General features: G+C 43.9%; 2 protein-coding genes across 4 annotated transcripts in view; both read left to right on the top strand.

Annotated features, from left to right (window-relative positions):
• Positions 1-15,196, top strand: part of lingo4b (leucine rich repeat and Ig domain containing 4b) — a 29,535-nt gene extending 14,339 nt beyond the window's left edge. Inside the window, exons 1-3 of one of the 3 annotated variants that reach the window (XM_050046009.1) lie at positions 8,198-8,379; positions 11,820-11,935; positions 12,106-15,196. In XM_050046009.1, the coding sequence (XP_049901966.1) occupies positions 12,118-13,932 (1,815 nt within the window). In that variant the 5' untranslated portion in view covers positions 8,198-8,379; positions 11,820-11,935; positions 12,106-12,117 and the 3' untranslated portion in view covers positions 13,933-15,196. Of the gene's footprint in view, positions 1-8,197; positions 8,380-8,484; positions 8,552-11,819; positions 11,936-12,105 lie in introns of those variants that run through there. The other 2 variants (XM_050046011.1, XM_050046010.1) reach the window with 2 other exon arrangements.
• Positions 15,197-24,394: 9,198 nt separating this feature from the next.
• si:ch211-113g11.6 (uncharacterized protein LOC559008 homolog) overlaps positions 24,395-26,269 on the top strand; it is a 68,305-nt gene continuing 66,430 nt past the window's right edge. The window contains exons 1-2 of the mRNA XM_050046008.1: positions 24,395-24,455; positions 24,581-24,876. Coding sequence (XP_049901965.1) covers positions 24,798-24,876 — 79 coding nt within the window. The 5' untranslated portion in view covers positions 24,395-24,455; positions 24,581-24,797. The remainder of the gene's footprint in view (positions 24,456-24,580; positions 24,877-26,269) is intronic.

Below are 26,269 nucleotides of genomic sequence, written 5' to 3'. Positions count from 1 at the left end.
GCAGTTGAAGTCTGAAGTCAGTGAGCAGGTTGCGATGCTGAAGTTTGATCAGTGTTTGACCTGCTCCAGGTTCAGAGCCCTCTGTGTCCCATCAGTCAGCTCCACTTTAATACCTGACCTCCCCTCATCCCTCTGGTGTACGTCGACTCATGTGACGCACCGCCACTGTTAGCTGAGACGACCTAATTTGTCACATCACATAGGCGCTGCACTGAGACTAATTCCCTTCCCTCATTTATTTGTGCTATTATTAATATTGCAGACGGCGCACTTTGCGTGATGTCGCACAGAGTCTTAACTCTCTCCTCATCAGAATGAGGAATTACAGCAGAGTGCTTTACCCAACACGCAGTCTGGAACAAGACCGATGTGAGTGGATCTGTCACTGTGACCCACTTCCACCACACGGTACATGGGTGTAAATACTCAAACACACCCAGACTTATAATGCGTCCGTCCCACTCTGTCTCTCTGTCTTTCTCTGATAAACATGTTTACTCTCTCACATTACTTTTGTCCTCTTTTTTGTTTTTTAATTTACCCATATTTTACATCTGTATTTCAACTGGTTGCCAAACTGCAGGACAAGAACACGAGATGACAGTTAAAGAAAACAGAAAGAGAGACACTGATTCATAACAAGACATTTTCATTTATATAGCTGATAGATTTCTTCTTCAATCAATCAAGTGACATTAAAATACAAACAGCAACAGGTTAAAGCAACAAAAGGAGAAAAACACACTCCAACAGAAACTGACAAACCTTACATCTGCTCCACACACACACACACACACACACACACTGTAAAAAGTGATAAGACGGAGAAAACAGACCTGAGATCAATCACCGTCGCACAGATCTTATATCAGTGTGTCTTATATCAACTTTTAAAATAAGCCACATAAAAACAATCCTTAACATTCAGATGGAATAGACGTGTTTGAATGTGTCGGCACAGAGGCAAACAATTAATATAATCCCATTTGTCACAGACACAAGCTCACAGCCACACTGACACACACTTTTCTTTATCTCTCCCCCCCACATGCCAATTTCCACTATGCAACCAGGCACACAGGCCCGTCCTCACTGACATTAGTATTCATGGGTCTGCCTTTTCCTCACAGCCTTTTAAAAAATGATTGAATTAGAAATGGCTTTTTTTTAACCTCCACACAGTCCATATAAATGTTCTGCAGCCAGCGCAAATATAATGTGAATTATGTAAAGATTACATTCCTCCAACACAAAGTCAGCATCTGGTGTGATCACATAATCCTGTGTTCACCTGTCCAACACTGTGTCACTCAGACAGTTGACAGGATTAAGGTCAGAGTGAGAAAAAGGAAAGACATTTGGAAATGTAAATATTTGATCATCTTGGTCAGTATGATCTCAGTGTGCAGCCTGGTGTCAGAGTAAAGGTGTGGACACACCAAACCGACATCAAAGAACTAGCGGCGACGAAAGCCAACTGTTGCATCGTCTACGTCGCCTCACGTCACCTCACGTCGCCCTGTGTCAGTTGCATTTGAACACACTACACGGACTACATCCGATGGCCAAGTAGCACGTACGTTCTGCGCCTGCGTGAGAGAGAGCGGAGTGAGAGAGTGGTACATCCTGTCAGCCGAGGGGTTTCCTATCTGTGCAGCCGAGCACCGCAGCACCTCCACGGACTATTACATCCAGACGGTCCCGGTGTTTCCTCCGCAGGCTCCACTTCACTCAGCTGCCCGATAAACCCGCTGCTTCTTCCCACTTTAACCTGAATAACAAACCAGGGCTCGGTGCTCCGGTTGGATCCAAACGGAGAGCCGGGGCTAGCTCAGAGACTAGCGGAGGCTAACTGGCTGTGCTTCCCTCCGGTCATGCTGCGGCTAACGCTCCGCTAGCCGCTCCCAGCTAGCTCCGGTTTGTTATTCAGGTTAAAGTGGGAAGAAGCAGCGGGTCTGTGGGGCAGCTGAGTGAAGTGGAGCCTGAGGAGGAAGCACCGGTTAGCCCCGGTTTCACTACAGGCAGATTCACTCACTACAGGGGCGAGGAAATAAAACCTGAACAGCCAATCAGAGTGATCTCTCTCACCAACAAGCTCCGCCGCCGATTCAACATGCTCAATCGGCCGAAAAGCCGCCGACGCCAAAGTGCTGACAGTGCGGGACACACCACAAAAACTAGGCCGACAGACGCTCACCGACGGCCCGACTTTGGTCGACGGCCGACCGTCAGCTTGGTGTGTCAGGGCCTAAAGAGTGTTGGGCAAGTTACTATCAAAGTCTGTCCTTTCACACCTTCACACCTCTCCACATATTATCCATCATGTCTCTGTCCTGCATGGAAACAAACCCACCGGGTGGCGGCCATGATGGAGGCCAGCTCCTGACCTTTTGATTGACACCTCACTGAGCCAATAAGAGCTTCCAGTGTTGTTGTTATGGCCTCGATAGCCAATCAGAGCCTGAGCTGAAGTAACACACTTCCTGTAGTTTAGAGTATTTAAAGAGCCAGTGATTGGCTCACCTCACAGAGGATTATGGGTGTTGTAGTCAGTGCAGCTCCACAGCAGATTTTAACCCCTTACTGTCCCACAGGCTGCTACACATGTACAGACATGATCAACTGTTGTCTTTCTGATTACTGAAGGTTTTCAAGTGTTTTAAACACAGTGAGATCGTGAAGAGACACGTGTTTTCTAGCTAACACCTCCCAGTTCTCCCAGTTCTCCCAGTTCTCCCAGTCATCTGCAGCATCTTTGCTCAAGAAAAGATCCAGGCCAAGATTAAAAAAACCTTTTATTTCAGTGTGTTGAAACTTGTAGAACTCAGTGACAGAGGCAGGTATGGTGACTCTGACTGTTGGGGAAAACCTTTCAAATGAGACCATACATGGACATGTACTGATATATGGAACAAGTGCAGCTGTCAGTTTACTCTGGGTCTGACTTGGTGTTTCAGGTAAATTTAGATGAATTTGACAGGATATGATTTTCAAACCTTTCTGCTGAATGCAGATGTGGTAAATGATGGGGAGTTCACAGCCAATTCATTTTCAGTTCATCTTCTCAAACAAGTCCACAAAGTGTCAATTAAGAACCGATCAAGCAAAGTCATTCAACTCTTCATCACATTCAGCTCTGTAGGATCCAGCACACTGTCTATGTTGTGTTCAGCTCAGAGGGTCAGTGGAACATTGGAACTTATTCCACTGTTTCTGTCTCTGATACATCGACACCTCCTGTCTCATCAGCAGCTCCTGCTGTGTTTGTCCTGCATTGTAGAAAACAGGGCGTCTAGTTACCACCGTCCGTCACAGACTCCTCTTGTAGTAGGAAAAGTTCTCTCTGTTCCTCCCTCGCATTTCACACATTTATTAGTTTATTTAACATAACCTCGGCTCCCGACATGATCTTGTTTACAAGTCCTTTCCCCAACAAACCCAGAGGGGAAAGACCAGGGGACTTTTGTTTTCCTGCTCTGCACCCGACAGCTGTTCTGCCAGCAAACCTTTTAATATTTGCTGCTTGCATGCAGGAGGTCTCAGGGGCCGTCACACTGCAGCAGGTGCCAGAAGCCCATAAAACACACACACACACACACACACACACACACACTCAAACACTTCTAACAATTCGAGCACACACACACACACTCACACACAGACTACACACACAAAAGTGCAAAGACACGAGCTCACGCTCTGTGATCCCGACACTGTTGTTCTGTTCCAGCCGCTTTAATTGGGGATTTGAGCCAGGCTCTTGTCTTTCTCACTGTGACGAGCTAAAAATAGCTTTTTGACAAGTGTCAGAAAACCCAGCCGGGCTCAGACTGTGCATTCTCTGTCAGATGTGCTGCTTGGCACAAGGATTCGAGCTCTGGGCTTCCAAATTCAGAGGGAAACAAAGACTGTCACCCTGCGGCCCGGCTGAGGTCATGTTCCTGTTTAATGCACCTGTTGCAGAGGAAGTTTCCACCTAAAATCACCACGCTGTCTGTCACATCTTACTTTCACATGTTACTGCAGGTCCCAGTGCAGCAGGCAGAGACAGAGGCAGATAAGGTGATATTTAAACGAGCCCAGATCAGAGAGGGAGAGAGCTTCCTCTCAAAACTAATGAAGCCGTAACGCAGCCGAGAAGAAGAGTTGAAGTCAATTGAGAATCATCGCCTCTTCTTTGCTCCTGGCCTCGTTACAGCAGCATAATGATATACGTCGCTGTTCACTGGAGCACTTTGTTGATTATGATCCTGAGCAGAAATGCTGGTGTTAGCCATTTGGTGAACGAGATGAACAGTAAAAATGTTCCCTCAGAGCTGAGCTGAGTGTTTCTGAGACGCCACACGTGTTGGTAGAAACACTTCAGTGACCATCCTCTAATCGATGATGTGATTCCCAATAAAATCATTTGTTTGATTGTTTTTTAATTTCATTAGTAGTTTGATGAATATAATCCTCTGATAATCCCGACCATCGAGGGAACATAAAGCAACAGTGGAGAGCCAAGTGGTGATGACTAAATCTGCAGCTGTGTGCAGTCGCCGAAGAAAGTCCTAATTTTAACACGGGGTGGCAACTGTCCACAGATTGATGTAAGGCGATAAGGGCCCGAGCGCAGAGCCTTGATGAGTTTTGTCTGATGACAGAGGAGAGAAGGCAAACGGAGCACGGCAGGGGAGTTGAATTATTTCAAAGAATTAAGCGGTAGTGGGAGTTCACCCAAAAGACGGGCAGACTCTGCCAAAGGATTGTCTGAAGAGAAGTTACATCCGACTGGATTTGATATTGTTTGCATTTTGGCACGGAGAGGTTTGATTAGATAAGAGTTGGCTCCGGCTTGGCTTCAGGAGAGTTTTGAGTTACACAAAAAGGTTACATCAAACGGCAGCTTCGTGCTTGTCATTCCAAGAAACGCCCAGATGGACCCTCAGCAACAAAACAACATTAATATCAAACTGAACAGAAGTGTACAAACAGCAGGAAGTTGAGTTTGATTAATGAAAGCTTTGATAGAGTTATCTCATAATATATAGCTGAAAACTGACACAACAAATAATTACTTTATATTTACAGATGGCCGAATGATGAATTTATCACAAATAGTCAATACACTTCGTATAAATGACAAACAGGTGAAGAACAAGTGTGACGACTGAGAGATGAACTGTTACAGTCATTGTGCAATTTTATAATTGACAGAGAACAGTAATTTTAAAAAATCCTCAAACCAACCAACACAACTATCGTCAACCAAGTTATGAACAGGTTTTTGATTATCATGAGCGTGCAGAGTAAAGTACAGATATCTGACCAGAAAATGACTCTGTGAGAAGTTAAATTTGGCAGTCAGAATATTATTTGAGTAATTTGAGTGATGAAGAATCAAAAGAAATGTCATGATATTAAATGTACTTAACTATTCAAAGTAAAAGTACAAATAAAGGCTGGTAATAAAAAAAGCAAGTGGTCAGAGTTTTGTTTCTTCTAAACATGAACACCACCTTTAAAATGGAGCGTACGTTACACTGGAAGAAACACAAGGTCTTTCTCACAACTTCTGTATGTCCATTCCTTGCTTCCTTGTTCCTTCCTTCCTTCCTTGTTCCTTCCTTCCTTCCTTGTTCCTTCCCTATTTTGTAGTAAGTAACTAAGATGCTGGGGGGAAATGTATCAGAATAAAAGTAGACATTGTTTTTAGGAAATGTGTTGGAGCAAAAATGAAAGTTGACAGAAATGTAAAAACTCAAGTAAAGTACAGATACTCCCAAAAACCTTAAATACTTTAACAAAGTATTATTACTTCATTACAGTACACCACTGGCGTTCTGGGACGCCGTGTCAACTTCAGGCTGTTACATGCATTGTCTGTTTTCAAAATACACTTCTGTTTTCACAGGAAATGTACAGTTTGTGGTTATGTTGAGAAAAAAGAACAGGGTCTGGCTTTACCATCTTACAGGAAGTAAACAACGGCCTCCTGGGTGAAAGTCGGTGGTTGTTCAACACCAGTTAACAACATACTTGTTTGTGTCTTAGTGAATCGTTGCTGTGTTTCCAGCAGATTTTTAGCTCCCAGTTTGAGTGTTTTATAGCAACCCATCACCAGTTTTCCAGCTGGGATTTTGCCCCCTGAATCTGTGTTTTAGGCTAGACAGGATCTTTTCCTAACCATAACCAGGGGCATCATGTTGGGAGGCTGATCACCCAGGGCCCAAAGAGGAGGCGGCCCTCGATAAGCCTTGATGAAAAGTTTGATTTTGTTTGCAGTTTTTTATAAATATTAAGTGTCATCACTAAATTAAAATTGGCTTAATAAATCAGTTGAAGAACTGAACTTCGTAATTAATATAATAATTGAGGCTCTCTGAGGCCCCTCTCACCCCTCAAAGGCACAAAATGGTTCAGTCTGCCCTGCACTATGGTTTGTCTCTATACGCAGCTCGAGCCGAGTGTACGCTGGTGCTCCTGCACCACAAACACTGTCATGTCTGTCCCTGAGAAATGAAAATCATTGTTCCATAAAAGAAAAGAAAGGGAATAAAGAAGCAAACTGACTTTGTAAAAATATAAATTAATAAAAAGAGAAGAACTGCTTAACCATAGGGCCAGAGTCAGGTGCTCCTCCCCCGACCGTGACCAAGTGGTTTTTGTGCCTAAACATGACCACATGTTAACCACATGTTAACCACATGTTAACCACAGCGTTGTTTCGATGTGTCTGCTACATAATAATGAACAAATATAATGTAGCTGTGGTTTGCAGAAATGTACGATGCCAACATTTACTGTGACAATTGGGTTTTTTCTCTCTGTCTAATGTTGGTGGTATTTCCAGCCTGTATTTACAGAGCTATATAAACTGTAGTTTCTGTTTCTGTTGGAAACAGAACCAAGACTGTGAATGGGAGTGTACTGTCTAATTCGTAAAAACCTTTTGGTTATAAAAACATCTTCCTGTTGATTTGACATGAAGCCGTTCTGTTTTATATTCCTGAAGGAATCACATGTCCGAGGTGTTCAGAGGTCTCTGTGTGTCTCTGTACGTGTCTGCTGTCTGCTCTCATCTGAAGCTGCATCAGTAATAGAAACAACCAGTGGCTGTGCGTAATAGAAAATAGTTAGCATAATTAACAGTGTAACCGGACACTCATGTGACTGCGTTCCCCCGGGGTGACAAATACATGTCCAAATTACAGATGCATCCATTCCCTCACTTTCTAATTTGACGGACGGGGTCAGTCCTGGCCGTGACTCCGAGGTCGCCACCTTTGGCTGGGCCGTAGCTTTATGATGTGTACAGAGACCCAGTGGAGGAGCGATCCCGATCCCTGATTGGCCATGAAGGCTGAGCAACTGACAGCCTGCCCACCCGCCTGAGATATCACACACCTGCCAGTCTCTGTCTCTCACAAGTTGGCTCAGCAGGGATCAACACATTTAAATTGTGAGCCCCTCCCATGTGGACACGGAGAGGAGACGAAGGAGACTGATGTGGAGTTCCAATATATGATGCCAATAATCACTTTGATCACATCTGAATGTTTGCACCATAAAAGAGAGACATAGAATAAACCCATCATGAGACCAAAAACACTGCTGTAAGGAAATCACAGAGTTCTTTAGCTCTTTGAAACCGTCAAAACCGTCTCTTTTTGCCCGCTTATAGCATAATGTAGTAACGTCATCACAAGGGGAAAATGTTGTGGCATAAAAGACAGAAGTCTTTGCTTCCTGTTGCAAAAAGAATGACTGCTCTGGCTCTTCTAGTTTTTTATTTTAGCTTGATTTTAAACAGGATCATGAAAACAACACCCACACCTGGAGTTGGATTAAAAAGCCAGTATCGGTGTGTGTGTGTGCTGTGATATATCGGTGTGTGTGTGTGCTGTGATATATCGGTGTGTGTGTGTGTGCTGTGATATATCGGTGTGTGTGTGTGTGCTGTGATATATCGGTGTGTGTGTGTGCTGTGATATATTGGTGTGTGTGTGAGCTGTGATATATCAGTGTGTGTGCGTGTGCTGTGATACATCGGTGTGTGTGTGTGTGCTGTGATACATCGGTGTGTGTGTGTGTGCTGTGATATATCGGTGTGTGTGTGTGTGCTGTGATATATTGGTGTGTGTGTGTGTGTGCTCTGATATATCGGTCTAACAGGAGTATTGGGAGTCTCAAAGAGCACCAGTGTTGGGTTGTGAGTCAGCGCCCCCAGCCAACCAGTATAAGAGCTGTGTGCATGAGGAGCAGGGATGAGATAAAGAGTGTGTAGCTCCGGGACTGTCGACAACTCTGCCACTCAGAGGAGACGCTGCAGTGAGGGCGAGTCGCTGCTCTGCAAACTGTCTGATGGTGGGGAGTGAGAAGCTGCAGCTGCTGCAGGTTAGACTTGAGTCTGACATTTGATTGTCTCAGCTGTGTGTCTGAAGTATGGCATGTTATATCTCTGCTGGTTATGAAACAACGTGGCTCTGTTTGAGTTTCTGTGTTGGGCTTTGAGTTGTGTGTTGGACGCTGGAGGAGCTGTGTGAAGAATTAGAGCTGATGTTTTCAGGTTAGTTTCCTTTGTTGGTGCGCTGTAGCAGGTCTCAGCGGCGGTTGTTGGAGAGGCAAATACATAATTTACATCACATAGTTTCCAGCACCTGTTTATTGGACTGAAAGGCCCGACACCGGCAGAATAATGTAATTATGTAATGTTTCAGTGTGCTGCGTTTCACATTAGTGGGGCTGTTTTTGGACTTCTTTCCTCAACAGTGTGCAGACAGCTTTTCTTCTTCACTCAGCGTCACCATCAGTCACATTATTGTTTATTTCATAACATCTGTTTTCATCCGTCTCTTCATGATTTAAGAATTAATCTGGGTTTGAGTACATTTTTCTACTTAAGATTTAAAAGTATTGTCTCATCTGGGCAACTCTGTTTTTGGCTCTGGCTTTTTTTTTTTTTTTTAAATCTTCATTATTCAGACCCATTGTATTATTTAAGCATATTCTCAGCTGGCTTCTCCTTCAGATGAGAGATCTCAGAACTCTAACTGTGATTCAGAAGATGCTTTCCATTCATGTCAGGAACTGGAGCAGATTAGGCGTCTTTCTTTCAGATGTTTGACACTAATTTCTCACTTTGAAACAAAGTTCTTACATAAAAAAATGTTATTAATTGAAATTTATTGAACCTTTTTAGAATCTTTTGGCTGAATTTGAAAGGCTGTGTCTTTATACAGAGTCACGTTATAGATGTACAGCACAAAAATACAAATAAAATATGATGAAATATTAAAAGAAAGGAAAGAAAGTTATGACTTAAATTAAGTTTCAAGTGAGGTCCAGTAATGCAGCCCAAAATTACAAATTTCTCTCAAAGAGCTTTGCAGCATCCCATACTCATGGAGTTTTAATTTGGATTCAGAAACTCTAGTCGGACCTTTGGAAGAGCAACAGAGTAGAGATGCAGTCATTGTACAATTCTGGGCTGATAGATGTTTTTGTGTTGTTTATTTTGTTTTTGTTGTTATTTATTCCCCCGGAGAACTGTTTTAACGATACTTAGTCCGTCATTACGCTACCTTTGAATGAACACAAATTAAATCAGAAACATCCATAAAACAACCTTTAATATAACTCTCTGTCACATTAAAAAAAGGGCTCGTTAGTAAATATAATATGTCATGATTCCTTCTCTAATATCCTTCTCATGTTGCTGTGAAAACATCAACACGTTTCTCCTTCAAACATCTGAATTTATTCAAGGTTCTCAACAAAAACTACGTTTTATAAATTATAATTTGCCTTCACCAAACACTCATTTTTACTGAGTAGAGCTTAAATGCATCATAATGCCACTTCAGTTAGTTTCATCCCAACTCTGCTCTCTCAGTGGACTTTCACATCTGCATGTTACGCGCTAGGTGTCCTGAGTGTGTGAACAGCAGCCTCCCAGGTGAAAGTCCAGGGTTCGGACCCATCCACCAACCTTCACAGCTACTTATATTACATTGTTACTGGCAGTGTTTCAAACTAATGCTGTCCACAGCGTATCATTCTGCCATGGCAGGTGCCATCCAGCAACTGGTGCTGTCCGGCCAATCAGTGACGTATCAAAACACCCTGAAATTTTACGTCTGGCTGCGTTACAACTGACGCCACCCAGCAGCGTGTCATACCTCTGTAAAAGGTGACTTTTGGCATCAGGTGTCTGACGCCGAAATAACTGCGGTATTTGAGCCACTTTGGAATGAGAACGTGTTGGATTTACCACCGCCCACCATCATTTTTACTGAGTAGAACTTGAACACATCATAATGTAGCTCAACGCAAACTCTGTCAGCAGTTACTTCGAGCCATCAGCACTTCTAACCAATCAGCATAAAGTGATGCATCACTACAGAGTAAGAATCTCTCTCCCAGACAAACCAACACATTCTCACTCCAACCTCTTCACACAGACGTTTGGTCATGAACTTTCCACATCAAGATATGACGTGCAAGGTACCCTGGGTGCGTTGGTTGGGTTTAGGAAAAAAGAACAGGGTTTGGCTTTACAATCTTACAGGAAGTGAACTACGGCCTCCGGGGTGAAAGTCTGTGGTTTTGGACACATCCACCCCCCCTCCCACCTGCCCGACTGTAGTTTGTCCCTTAACTTACATTGTCCCACCATGTCTCTACCTGACACCACCAGGCGCCGTTACAGAATAAAGGTGACTGTAACATGTCAGGGCAGCTTTTTTCGTCCGTGTCTGATGCCAAAGTCATGGACCAAGCACCTGCATTCACCGACCTCTGAGTGAGACCAGGTTGGACAAGCATGTGATAGATAGATAGATAGATAGATAGATAGATAGATAGATAGATAGATAGATAGATAGATAGATTTCTTTTAAAATGTTGTTCTGGACTATTTGGTATTTAAACTCCTTTTATTCTGAAAGTCTACATCCTCCTTCCCCTGTCTCTGGCTCTGGCTCCAGTTGGCGTGCCTAAATCCAGATGCCTGGGCCAGGGGGGCAAAGCTCTCATCCCCCTGAGGCTTCATCTGCACAGAGACGCTGCGCATGAGGCCGCGCTCACTAATACCTTTTTGTTGTTTTTAGGGCAGATCATATGTGGACACTTCCATGCGTGTTAAGTTGCCCCGTCTTTGGGAGGATAAAACATCCAGAGTAAAGTGAGACGTATTCTTTGATAATCAGTTAAGTAGGGATTTTGTTGTCTGTGGTACAGAGATGTAGGCCGCTCTTATCAGCCGCGACATCTGCTTCACACTGGACGCACTCCGTGTGTACTTTGAGCTGTGTTCACTGTCATATTAAACGGCACGTACAGAGCATACACAGAGGGAGCTCCAGAAATTCATTATGGGATGTTGTGAGCAGTAGAAATAGTGTCACTGTGTTGTTGTCCTGGTTGTCTTCATACACAGTTTAATATGGCATCCAAACCCGATTCAACACTCAACAACAAACAGTTAGAAAGTGTTTGTCTCTCCTTCACTTCTGATCCACATTGGTACCCCAGTCACTCGTCTCTCTGAGACCAGCTGGCACTAAATGAATTATTGAGAACCAGGGCAGGACCGCCTGCTCACTAAGTAGTATTTGTAGCTGGTTTTTAATTTGTCTGCTTTGTCCTGGTTTTCCATCAGCAGCAGAATAAAACATCCAAGTTGGAGTTTTTCTTGTTTTAGTTTCCTCAAACTTTGTTTTTATTCCATTCTGCCCCCCCCCCCTCACTGTGGTGGTGGATGTATTTAAACTGAAGGTGAACATCCTTAGAGCTTTTGCTTTAAAGACTTGTTTCTCTCTATCTGTCCTTTCCAGGCCACCGTACAGGGCATGCTACTGTCAGAACCACATCTCTACAGAGGACTTAGCTCAAGTCTGATTCCTACGTGACTGCCACTGGTTATGAGAATCTGCACACCGAGACTGAACCGGTATGTCCTGACACAAGTTTAAACTAAATGAGGAAAATAAATCCATTAAAATCAGTTTTGATGCTGTATCTCTTATAAACTTCAAATTATTGTTTATTTATACATGAACATTTCTGTATTATGGTCAAAAACATCAGAGCTCATGTCTTTGTGTCTGCGTCTCTCCTCAGGCCGGGGGTACGATGTATGTGGAGTCAGTCGTGCGATGGGGGGCGTGGAGCATCCTGCTGCAGCTTGGACTGGGTGTATCTGCAGGAAGCTGCCCTCCACGCTGTGTGTGTCGACCTGAGGCTAAAGAAGTGATCTGCTCTGGCAAACATTTGAACTCAGTGCCAGAGGGCTTTTCCAGCGATGCCAGGCGTTTGGATTTATCCCACAATAAGATTAAGACTGTGGGGCGCCGCCAGTTCTCTGGCCTCCTGCAACTTCAAGAGTTGGATCTCAGCGATAACATAATCTCCATGATTGAGGTGGAGGCTTTCCAGGGCCTGCAGAATCTCAGGACGCTTCGGATTAAGAATAACCGACTCAAGATCATCCCAGTCGGGGTGTTTTCTGGCCTGTCCAGTCTGCGCTACCTGGATCTGAGCCAGAATGAGATTCTGGTCTTTTTGGACTACACCTTCAAAGAAATGGTGAACCTTCAAACTCTGGAAGCCGAGGAGAACGACTTGGTCTTCATCTCCCAGCGGGCTTTCTTTGGCCTGCAGAATCTGCAGGAGCTCAACTTAGACCGCAGCAACCTGACCTCTGTCCCCACCGAAGCCTTGTCCCAGCTCCAGAGCCTGACATGTCTTCGCATGCTCCGCCTCACCATCTCCACACTGCCCAACAACGCTTTCCGACGACTCCACCGTCTGCGGAGCCTCCTGATAGCAAACTGGCCAGCCCTGGACACTGTGGCTAGCAACAGCCTGATAGGTCTTAATTTGACCTCGCTTGTCATCAGCAGCTGCAACCTAAGTACTGTTCCTTACTCAGCACTTCGTCACCTGGTGTATCTGCGCTACCTGGACCTGTCCTACAACCCCATCACTGTTATCCAGGGTAATCTGCTCGGGGACCTTCTGAGACTCCAGGAGTTACACCTAGCAGGGGGGAGCCTGCTACGAATAGAGCCGGGGGCCTTCAGGGGCCTGGCCTATTTCCGCATGCTTAATGTGACATCCAATCAGCTCACTACTTTAGAGGAGAGCGTCTTCCACTCTGTGGGGAACCTTCAGGTGCTGCGGTTGGATGGGAATCCCCTAGCATGCGACTGCCGGCTTCTTTGGGTGGTGCGCCGCAGATTGCGCTTGAACTTTGATGGACATCAGCCCACCTGTTCATCTCCTGATGCGGTGAGACAGCGGGAATTCAGAGACTTCTCTGAGAAGGAGCTCCCGCGGCTGTTTACCTGCCGCCCTGCCCGTATCATGGACCGCAGGCCGCAGGAGGCCCGAGTAGAGGAGGGCACGACAGTTCTGTTCTCCTGTAAGGCCGATGGGGATCCATTCCCATCCATCACCTGGATCTCGTCCCATAAGAATGTGGTTTCTCCAACTGGACGAATCAGAGTTTTACCCAACGGTACTCTGGAAGTGCGCTTTGCCCAAGTTCAGGACAGTGGCACGTACCAGTGCCTGGCGGGCAATGCGGCCGGCAACGACAGCCTGACTGTGGGTCTGTATGTGAAGGGGCTCCCTCGGAATAGAACCATCCCCTTCTTCTCAGACGAGGGCTGGGTCGAGCCTTCAAACACCCAAGCTGCCAACTCCTCAGCTCAAATGGCCAAACCGTACCCGTTTGATGCAAAGACCCTGATCATCGCCACCACCATGGGCTTCCTGTCCTTCCTCAGCTCAGTGGCCATCTGTTTTGTCTTCATGTTCTTCTGGAGCCAGAGCAAAGGTCAGATCAAGCACACAGCGACCATTGACTTTGTTCCTCGCTCTTCGATGGGCGGTGGAGGAGGGGACGGAGGTGACGGTGGCAGGTTCACCATGAAACTTATTTAAAGCCGAGGAAGAGGTGAAAGGGGCGGCCATATTGACTTTGAGTTCTTCTGTACTGTGGACCCCCGACGGGACACTCAAGGACAGAGACCTCTGCTCACAGAGCCAGTTTGTTGTGCTCGCCCTCTTCTAATTTTAGAGTGAAAGTTGCATCTCAGCAGCCACCTCACTATCGAATGAATATCTCATGATGTTGGACCAGACTGTAGACAGAGCACTCTCATGGTTGCTGTGCTTTTCTTTCCAGCAACTTTTACTATGAATAAGCAACTGACGGCTCACTTAGCACAGGTCTCATTTTTAATGTAGCATGTTATTATAAACTAGTTTCAATTTTCACATGAAAAGAGTTTGACACATTTTTCTGCATCGTCCAAACATATCAGGTGCTTGTTAAATCATCTGTATTGTACAAGTGTGCTTGTATGTGTTCACTCGCCAATACAAGCCAAGTAAACATTTGCCCTTTTGACCCTCGGGTTGCTATTTCTGCTTCCCCACAGAGGATCATGTCAAAGACTGCCAATTCAGCATCGGCTGTGAGTGTATGTGACCACACAGCTTTTGATACTTGCAATAAATATATGGAATAGACTAGCCAAATAATTTCTGATCCTCAACTTTATGGTTCAGCATGCTTCGTGTGTGCTGCATTGGACATGTGCTTCTGTTAAAGGCACTGCTACACTTTAGATGCAAGTGCAAAGGGACTGATGGCATACCATAATGTACATAGGAATGTATCCTTTCCCATTTCATACTTCAAACACATTTGTCAGGTCCAAATTGGATCTCTGTCTTTCTTTTGTAACATATTCTTTATCATGTATTTACAATAGATGACTGTTTGTTCCATCAGTATGATTTCTCCTTTTTATATTAAAAATAAAACACTTTTTTTTTATTTTGTACCCAGAGAAAAAACACTGAATAATATGTGCCTCAGTAACATTCTCACCGTCGACAGAGAGAATGCTCACCTGATCATTGTTATCTTGTAAATATTGAGGTCAAGGGCGTTTGTGTGCGGCGGGTACATTCTATCATTTTATCTAGTTCTGGGATTAGTGTCACTCACACTCTTGCTGTGTAGAAACCAAACTGTGTAGATGCACTACGCACAATGCTTTGCTTTATTCTGCCAGGAAACGAGGATGTAAATGATGTTCACACTCTGCAATGACAGATCTGTTTGCTATCTTCTTCATAACTGACTGATTTCTTTTTTTCATTTGACTTTATTAAATGCTTATATTTAAACCTACCGTGTGTGTGTGTGCGTGTGCATGTGCATGTGTGTGGATTGCCTTGAATTGTTTAATGGAAAATATTTTGGACTGTTATCAAATGGGGAGAAAAAACTGATCCAATCATCTCAAAACTAATCTCTCAGTGGATCTTCTTCTGAAACGACTCAATTGTTGGGAAATTGGCAGAGATGCAGACATTTTCTTGCATAACCAAAGAACTTAATCTCCGCACTGTGAGTCCATTGTGAGGACTTTGTGTCTCAATCTGAGACAGAAAGTGGCCGTGTTGCTCCTTTGTAAGACGACAAAGCTTCAGCTGGAAGTTTGCCACGCAACTCTACGCTTGTCTTCTTTTTTTAATGATTGACGAAGGATTATGTGCAGAGGAGTATCACTGAGGCTGTCTGTTTTCTCTCACAGCGTTGTGTACCCCTGCTAAAATACGAATGAATGTCTTTAGATATTTCTGACATTTCCTGTCTCCTCTGCTGCGCGTCCTCTCACTCAACGTGACTCAACGTTAAAAACAGAATATTGCACTGAAATGGTGATAAACCAAATGGTGACAGGTGAATTAGCCTTGCAGCCCAGACGCCAGGAGAAAATACTGGAACTGAACATTTCTGCAGATCACAAATGCGTCACATTTGCATGTTTCATATGTATCATCAGATTTATTTATTTGAAGCACATTTATAAACAACAAACGTTGGTCTCTTCACAAAGAGACTGAATAAAACAGAGGCATGTTAAAAACCAATTGTAAATAAGAGAATTTAAGTAAGTTAACAAGAGCGTACAATATCTTGATCACAGAAAGCATTAATTACACTGCACAAACAACAAAACAAAATACAAGCAAAAACAAAGGCTAAAGAAAAGAGATGGGTCTCAGGGTGGGTTTGAGATGAATCAATAGAGGGGGACGATCTAATTTAGGGCCAACAACTGAGAATGTTTGATCACCTTTGGTTTCTCACTGGCTGGAGCGGAGAGCAGTGATTGGTCATCAGATCTGAGGGGTCATGAGGTGAACACATGATAAGCAGTTCAGAAATGTAACCAGGTGCAAGTTCATGCAGCTGTTCAGAACCCCCATCGATTCTAAAGGACAGAACTTTTCTAGGATTTGTAGATCTATAAATAAAGTCAATTAAATGCACAGACTTATTTGATTGGATGTCTGTAAGCCAATCACAGTGTTCCACACCATCTGAAGTGGCCTGCAGTAGTAGTATCCTGTGCATTCCAATCCCCATAGTACACTAGAAAAAGATTAAGTATGTCCCAATGCAGAACGTCAAAAATACCAGGATGTTTGACTTCATCCGGGCAGATTTTGCAGTCTGTGAGCCAGCATGCTTTACTGGTTATTCTGACCTGCAATCCTCCAAACGATACGTGACATCGACTGACTTCCAGACAAATGACAGCTGACTGAAGCTGCAGTGACGGTGACAGCACATTCAGGTGGCTGATGACCAGTCGATAAGTAATAACAGGGATAATAATTGTTTAAGTGAACAATATTAAACATCACAAACACATAAATGACAGACCTAAACAATAACACTGACAGAGCTGCAGATGTAATTTCACTGTTGCAAATATTATATGTTAGAATCTACAATCTGTGCAGTGAGAACTTAAGAGTGAAACACATTGCAAAGTAACAACAGCAGAGCTCTGCAGGTCGACCGCCGTCTCTGGTGAACTTGGTAAGTGGTGTCTGTTTTATCTCCATGGTAACGGATATGAAAGCAAGAAAGTCAAAGTTCAGGGTGTGATATGAAACAGTAGTGTTTCCTGATTTTGTGCAGACTGCATGCAACAGTATGTACGTTGCAACAGTACAAAAGTAAAAAGGAAAAAGGAAATCATAACTATTTGATTGGATGTCTATAAGCCAATCACTGTGTTTAACATCATCGACAGTGGACTGCAGTAGAGCCACGCCCCCATTTTTTTTAACAAGTATGGTCGGCCATGGGGTAAAGAGGAAGAGCAAGGCCCATTTCAGTCTATTAATCACATCATTAAAGGACATCATTTGTGTTTAAACTGTGTTTAAAGTGAACATGAGATATATTACTGACACGTGTCAGGATTTTGAAAAATATTCGTTCACTTGAACAGACGATGGATCTGAGTGTGACTGGTAAATTAAATACTGTTTAAATATATAAATTCTGTTCTGATTTAATTTTCTAACCATACAATCAGTTTATAAAGCATCGCCCATGTGCACAGAATATTCATCTCAGGAGGTTTTCAGCAGACTGTTTTAGATATGAGTTAATTATACATGAAAAATAAATAATCACGTTTTTTGTTCAGAAAAGGTCTGTGTAGACCATTTATCGTCAGTTTTGGTGTAAGGAGATTTCAGCGTTGACAACGAAAAAGAACCCATATGATTAAGTATCCTAATAATAAAAAAAATTGCAAATAATTAATGGGCACATTTGGAGTAGTAATCCATCATGACAATATTTTTTCATGTTGAAAACATAATTGGGTTCTGAGCGTTTTAAACACACATAAAAAAAATTTAAATTAATTCCGTACTTGACAGGTAACCAGTGAAGAGATGATGAGTACAGAGATATGGTCTCTGTTCCTGGTTCCAGTGAGGAGTCTTATTGCTGCGTTCTGTACAATCTGCAGGTGAGACGTGGCGACTGACTGATTCCTGCAAAGATGGAATTACAATAATCGAGGCGAGAGGAAATAAAAGTGTGCAGGAATGGTTTTAATTGTGAGTAGCAACTCTGACGGTTGATTTGTTCATCAAAATTTAAACCAGAATCAAAGAACACACCAAGATATTCTGCATGTAACTTTATAACAAGAGCAATGATTGAGGTTGCAGACTAGACTGCCGAGCCAAAGATTAAGACTGAAGTTGGAGGAAGTTTTTTGCCATCCAGGATCATATCAGTGCTTTTAAAGTGACGCAGTAGCTCAGCTGACTTTGTCATCAGGAGGTGGAGGGGGTGGTCGATGGTGTGACCTCAGAGGGAGGCATGCCAAGCTGCAGACCACTGTTCAGAGCCAACAAGCAACAAAACTGTTTTACAGCGAGTTGTTGCTGTGTTTCCAGCTGCTGCTCAGCCCCTGAACATTTGTGATTGTTAGGAACTTATTGCTTTTTTCCAGCAGCAGTATTTTAAGTTCAAACACAATCTTTGGGTTTTTGTGCCTAAACCTAACCACACGTTACCACAGCATTGTTGAAATGTAAAGTTTAAATGCATCTGCTACATAATGATGTACGAATGGTATGTGTCTGTGGTTTGCAGAAATGTACAATGCCACATTTATTCCAGCAACTGCTTCACCTTTAGTGCAGTTTAAAGACCTGCAGTGCTCTGAGTTGATTTACTGGACAGAAAATCACTTTTTGTGTCTGATGCAGTCGCCCAGAATAATCAAAAAAAGAAAGAAGGAAAGAAAGGAAACTGATAATCACGTGTATGAGGAGAGATTTAAACCCTTTTGGATTATCTCTGCATGTCTCAATCTGTTATATAGGTCTGTCTGGTGGTGCTATCCTCCAGCCCAGCTTGGCCCGTCATATTATCTATTTTAATACAACTATTTGCTCCCATTGGACAGAAAGCCAAAGGGGCAGATTAAAGTGGTGTTTAAAAGCCACTCCCCTCCCATGACTGGCATGCACACACCACCAAGAACACTACGGTCTCTTTGCATCTGCTGTGAGGTGGGTCTCAGGCTCCTCCTCTGGTGTGACGGCGAGGATGGAAACATTTCTTTACAGCATGAGACACATTTTACATTTACGTTGAAGGCATTTGGCTGGCACTGTTATCCAGAGTGACGGGGGAATAGGCTTACATGATTAGATGACCTAAATTACAAGCAGCTAACAGCAAGGGTGGCAAAGCTGAGGTGCTGGAAATAGAATAACAAGTAAAAAGCAGGACGGCGTTTCTCTTTCAGAAGTCACATTATCCCTTTTTTATTATTAATATTATTCATTTTAGCTCTTGATCCTGGGCTTGCTTTATTGTTCTGAAATACAGTTGTTTTTATTGGCTCAAATTTTATTTCTATGAGTTGGGATTTTCCTCAGTAACTGAAAAAAAAATCTACTTTTCCTAAAATGTCAATTTTCATGCACTGATTTATTTGAATTTGAGATTAGAGTTAAACCTACACAGGATGTGGATCTCTGTGCACCCTTAAGCTCGTTTTTTATTATTCTGATCTTGAAAATGTCTCAATGTGCTCCGCCTGCAGCTCTCACTGTCTCAACTTTGATTTTGCCCTGGTTGTGACTCAGCTGGAGTTGACCTGCACAGGACGAAGGTGGTCTCTACAGCCCTTCAGCGAGGAGATGAGCGGTGACGAGAGGTCCTTGAAAAGATGAGAGAGATGAGGAAAAACCTTTCCAGCTGAATTACCATGACACAAGTGGGCATGACTCGACATATTAACTGAAACAACCCTCACCTTCTGCAGCAGCCTCACACAGACAGATGTTTTGCAGAAGAAATATTGTATTAATTTCTGGTGTGATCAGTCACAGTTATGTTTATCACACAGCAGAAGACTAAAATGTTGGATGTTTGAAAAGTGAAAAGACAACATTGCTCTGGATCCCCACTAAGAGCGCAACATGTTCATTTAGGCCTCAGCATGGTGTCAGAGGAAAGGCCATTTTATTACCATCCTCAGGGGGTGTTTTGGATTGTTGCAGCCCGAAATGTGATTTCACAGCAGCTTCTGCAGCATAAACATGATGCATGTTACAATATTTTCAGGCTGATTTCTTTTGCGATGAAATGAGCAAGCAAATATATTTGCTCCTTTTTTTGTGAGTGTAACTCATTAAAAACCATCTTAATCCGGTGAGACACTAACATCACAACCAACCTACATATTTAATCTAACTCACCTTGATTATTATTATGCATCAGCCTCTGTCATGGCGATCATCACGTCCTCACTGTGACCTCGTCACATGTCCACGTTTGCTCATGGACTTTCCACGTCCACATATGACGTCCAAGGTACCCTGGGTGTGTTGGTTGTTGACGTTCTGGGACGCCGTGTCAACTTCAGCCTGTTACATGCAATGTCTGCTTTCAAAATACACTTCTGTTTTTTTTACAGGAAATGTACAGTTTGCACACAGTCTCTTTCAAAATAAAAGCACTACGTCAGAACAACACTGCGAATTGGTGTTTTTTTCATTTGACAACACACCCGTGGTTGGGTTTAGGAACAAGGAACAGGGTTTGGCTTTACAATCATGCGAGAAGTGAACACCGGCCTCCCGGTGAAAGTCAGTGGATGTTGGACTCGCCCACCCTACTTGGACCTCCATCCTCTTAATTTATGTCGTTGTCCTGCCGCATTTCTCCCTGATGTCGCCGAGCACCATTACAGAATAACAACGACTGGCTGCGTACCATGCCGACATGAAAGGACAGCTTTTTGCATCGGTGTCTGACGTTGGAAGTTACTGAGCAAGCTCCAGGGTTGGTCTTACACTGAACACGTTTCCCCACAAATACAATTAGCACAAGCCTATGACATTTTACATTGCATAAATTAGCTTAGCAACTACCAAAGTTTATCTCTACACATATGCAGCCAGGATAAATCACACACAGGACTTCGATGGCAGTGCGGGGGGCTTTATTGTATTGAATGATAAATAATTGATTGATAAATGTGAATTAAAGTTTTGTTTCCTCTGAGAGAAATAGGTTCAGCTTATAAACATAAACAGGAGGTCTGCGGCGCTGTGACATGTGGTTACACTTCTGGGGTGGTGCACTTCAGGCGACAGGTATAAATCCCGCTTTAAAGCTCTTCAAGTGGTCAGAAGATGCAACACACGTGCAGGTTCATTTTCCAACTTAGAAAATAAAACATCAGATTGTTGAGTCACTGTTCTGCCTCTGCTCCTCCACTGATCCTGTGGGTTTCTGTGGTTTGGGAGCAGAGAAAATGATCAGAGAATCACTAGAAGAAGGTTTAATCCTCTCTGGAGGTTTGCTAAATGAAATAATGAGTGACGAGTGTCTGTGTTTGTTATATTAAATTTCACAACACTTCATCGCTGTAAAAATGAAAAAACTAAACTGAAAACAAGTCGTCCATATTTGCAATATTTGAATAAATCATCTCATGTATGCAGATGATCAGGTGATCTCCTGCCTATACATCACTGGCCTACAACAGCTGCTGAAGATTTGCTCAGACTGTGGTGCTGGTTTTGACATCAAATATAACCCTAAGCTGAACCCTGCCAATGAGAGCAACATTATGATTGTTAGAAGGAAAGAAGACAGGAAATTTCCTGAATTCTTCTTATCTGGTGTTGCTCTTAACGTGTGTAATGAGATTTATTATCTCAGCCATCATGTTGCCAGTGATGTATCTGATGATGAAGATACCCACAGACAGAGTGGAGAGTAAAGAGAGAAGCTCCTCTTAGAGCATGTTGTACGCTGCTCTATACTGCCCACATGTGGCGCTCCTGTAGGAAGACTTGATGTGGCCTGGCGTGAGACTGCTTCTTAAACTTCCACAATGGTGTAGAGCCAGCCAAATGTTTGTAAATGCAGGAGTGCCTTCCTGCTTTGCCTTAATATGAAATATTAAATATTGATATATGAGCAGGCTGTCTGTCTCACACAGTGGAATCATCCAGGCTGTGGTCGACCTTGCTGAGCTCAGGCAGGATTCATCCAGACTGCGGGGCGTCTGACTCTGCAGCTTGTTCGTGGCTGCACTTTATTGAATCATGCTTTTCATATAAACTTGTATAATGTGGTGTTCTGTATCTCTTGTATGTCTTGTCTCATACTATGTCTACATATTGAATTTATTAAGGACACAGAGAAAAAAATACGATATAATAAATGAATCATTATTATTATCATTCAAAAATATTAATAATGTTGTTTCTCTGAACATCAACAATGTTGTGTATTTGTTCCCAGTGTGATCCCACAGTCCACTGGTTCCACTGATTGTCTCCAGCTAGTTGTGCTAAAGCTACAAATTTAAGGGATTCATTACATTTAACAAGCATACACCAATTTACATCAATTATCTGTAAGTGTTTTTAGGAAGTAAATTGAAGGCAGTGATGATGAGCTGTGAGGCCTTTAGCCTGATTGGGTTTGGATAAAAGAGGAAAGTCTTCAGGTCATTAAAAGAAGGAGACGGCGTTTTTAATACAGGCTGCACAGACGAGTCATTTCATTATCACTTATAACCATTTTATTCCTGATTGATATGACTTAACCTCATTATCTGATCACACTGTCCATGGGAACAAACATTTAACAACATTAGAAAACAATCTTATTTATCTGATTGCTTTTGTCTCGTGTTACTACCTTTAATAAAAGACCTGTCATCAAAGTAAAGGTTAAAAAGATTCAGCTCTGTGTTTCAGATCGTAGACTTTTGCCTTTAATCATATATAAAAGCTTGAACGCTGATGTTTCAGGTGACAGCAGCTCAGTGCATAAGGACTTGGCTTTGGAACTGGAGGGTCGCCAGCTGTGCGGACCAAGCATGGAGTGTGGACTGGGAGCTGGAGAGGTGCCAGTTCACCTCCTGGGCACTGCTGAGGTGCCCTTGAGCAAGGCACTGAACCCCCAACTGCTCGGGACCCCTGTTCAAGGCGCATGTGTAGGTCCTGTTTGTGCATGTGTGTGTATCTCAGGCCTGTGTGTGTGACAACATGGTGACAAATCCCCTCTGGGATTAATAAAGTATCTTCTTCTGCTTCTTTTTCTTCCTCCTGCACTTAATCATCCTCTCGTCCCTCCTCCTGATATGGTAACCTTAAAGGGAAGGAGCACAGCGGCTGATTTCACCATCAAACCCTCTACCAGAAACAGAAACAGCCGCTGCTGAAGGAGACGCATGAGTCCTGCTGTGATCATTCAGGAGGCAGAATGATTACCTTGGAGTCTGAATCAAAGCTTGAAACTCTTGCTTTTGCTGCCATCTCGTGGTGGAAGTGTTCCCACCCCAGCACTGCACTGACTGCATGATATAAAATGACATCACTGTGGAGTGAGGTCATGTGTGCATCAGACTAGAAAGTTGAAACATTTAGAGGTTTCATCATCATATAGGAGACTGTTGGGCTGATGATGATGCAGTGAAGCAGAGGGATAGAGAGACAGGAGGAAGGTCAGTGACTGATACATGAGATCCACACTAACAACCAGTGTTCATTAAATCTGAGCTATGAGCCACACACATGATTTCATCTGTCATGATAGAACACTGAGCTGGCTGCTAATCTAAGCACCACACATTTGGGCTAAAATTAAACCAATCAAAAGGCAGCAGAATCTTCGTAAAGCTGTTCATGATTTGGGGTTAAACCTGTGTGACGATGTAATGAGTGAGTCTCAGTGAGCAGAACAACTGGAGTTGAACCCCTGTAGTCTGGAGCTGCTCTTACATCTGTAAGTAAGGAGTTACATCCCTGACTGAACTCAAAGGGGCTGATTTAAGGGGCGACATTAAGAGACGATTAAGGCATTCAAAAGATGTTCAGAAAGGGAAATTGGCTCCCCAGTGGGTGGTTTTTACAGGTTTGTTTCTCCACCTGTGCATGGCATACAGGGCTTCCTGAATCGAGGAAATGCAGGAATTTCTCCTCAGAATAGCCTCACGCTGGTTCCTCCCTGCAACAAGCTGGCTGCTCCCAAACTCCTCATAGAAAGCCAGATGACGCTTTAGACGGTGCAGAGAGCAATCTCCTGGAAATGGAAGCATGTGTTTAGTTGCTTCCACTAACATCCATTCACCATCTAGAGTGGCTGAATTTTTCAAATTTGAATCAATTAACTTCACAAATGCGAACGCAGCAGAGCCAAAGTGCTGATTCATTCCCAGTCAGGCACTCAGGCACTATTGACACATATTGATTAGACATTACAGTAGACGCAGTTGCTGAGGCAATATCATTATTGGCTGTTGGTGTGAGGGCTTGTGTGCAAACACAAAATGGCCCTGAGTATTTCCCTGCAGCCTCATATATCCTGTCAGAAGGTCAAGTGAAATATGGAATATGGAAGTGGACTTATGTTGTTTTGTTTTTGTCCAACAGCGTTAGAATATGACATTTAGAAAATATTTTCCCAAACCTCAGACCTGGATAAAAACAATGTGATCAACACCACAAAGGGATTCAAATGAACACAACACGAGTGATTCAACAGTCAGATGAAAAATGATGTGTGGAAATATGTTGAGACTCAGCAACAGGTATGACGCTGCACGCCTCTAATTAAAAACCCAAAGTCATGTGTTGTTTTTTTTTTGCAACCCCACTTTTCTTTCCTGCGTCCCTGCTGGAGGCTTCACTCCCCCCTCTGCCTTTTGTTTCCGAGGTGGAGCCTGACACCCCGACTTCTCCAAACTGAACTGCCGGCGGAGCAGACGGACAAGATAGGACTGGGACCAGCAGTCGGTGGCACAGATCTGGGACGCAGCAGATCGGGGAGGGACCACAGAGGAGGCTGAAGGAAGAAGAAGGATTCTGAGGAGCGCTTCGTTCGGTTTTAATCATTTCACAAACCGGCTTCGCGAGAAAGAGCTTCAAGAAAGATGAATTCTTTCATCCTGCTGTCGCTTCTTGCCTCGGTTATCGCCGGAAAGTCACCTCGGCTGAAATTCGTTGTGCACGGTAGGCTCTGCTGTATTTCTGCCTGCTTTAAGTCACTCGGCCAATTATTGATGTCGCCAAGCATGTTGAATTCATCTGTGTTATAGCTGATGGGTGGATGAATGAGTGAATTGATGGAGGGATGGACGGATGAGTGGATAAATGAGCGGAGTGAGAGTTTGGTCACGCGGTGATGGAGCCAGTTATTTTCCAGTTCTTCTCATCTTGTCCTTCGCGGAAGATGCACAAACAGCAGGCTGCCAGTGAAGCCGTGCTGCCGGAGCTGCCTCTGGATCCATCTCCTCAAACACCGCCCTCCCCCCACTCACACTGGAGTAAATTACGCGCTCCATCATTCAGGCCCCGCACACATGTTCCCAGGCTGGAACAGGATGAACATCTGGAGGAAACTAATTGTATTATCTCAATGTTAACGTGACACTATGCGCACAGTGTGTCCTGAGTCTTTCCTTATCCAGCTGGGTCATTTCTTTGCGTTCAGGTTGCAGATGGTGTGCACCTGGCACGGTGGCACATCTGAATGATTTGGATCTGATTTGTGCAACTTGTGGCTTTTCTGTTGGTCTTTTTGGCAACTTGTGTGTTGGCTTTATGTCAGTAAGTTCACCGTGTGCTCGTCTTGCACATGCACCACCGCTGCTTCCCTCACTTAGGGACACCTTTGCTCTGACCGTCCCTGCAGCTCCTCACCTCCTCCAGGCGCACGGAGCCGAATAAAACCAGAGGCGCTTAAAAACAACCTCTCCCCTGCCGTGTGCACGAACATGGCGCCTGTTCGCCCTCACCACACTGCGAGGCTGAACCCTCCAAACACGCGCCTGCCACCGCCGAGAAGCATCGTTACTGTGAAATACGACTCTTTGGTGGTTGACACAGTCATTGTGGCTCCCGCGTCCTTGCGGAGCTGCAATGCGGGACACGGCAGCTGCTTCACACTGCAGCAGAGTGTCCGGCTCCCGGAAACAGAGGGTAGCTGTAGGGTCGCAGGCGCCATAAATACATGTGTACATTTACAAATATACAGACATGGAGAGAGCAGGGAGGGAGGGGAGGGCACTGAATGGAAAATTCCAAGCCGACTCCTAGTTATCTATTCCACTCACGCCTTTTTACACCTCACACACTCCTCTAATGTATTCAGCAATCAGCAGAGATGGGGGCTGTGTGTCAAGTTATCTGTGTCTGTATCCCTCCCCTCCCCGCACATGAGCACAGTACAAAACGCACAAGATGACGGCTCCGGACGTGCAAGTCATATCAATCAAAATCGTTGTTATGCAATTGCAGGGCGAGCTATAAATGCCTGTTAGGGCACACACGCGCGCACACGCACACAGGTAGACAACTGTCAGAGGAAATCCATCAAAGGCGCAGTTTAAGCCTCAAGTGCAAA

This window comes from Epinephelus moara, chromosome 6 (assembly GCF_006386435.1).
Source record: "Epinephelus moara isolate mb chromosome 6, YSFRI_EMoa_1.0, whole genome shotgun sequence".
Taxonomy (NCBI): Eukaryota; Metazoa; Chordata; class Actinopteri; order Perciformes; family Serranidae; genus Epinephelus; species Epinephelus moara.
This window is presented reverse-complemented; position numbering and strand designations above follow the sequence as displayed.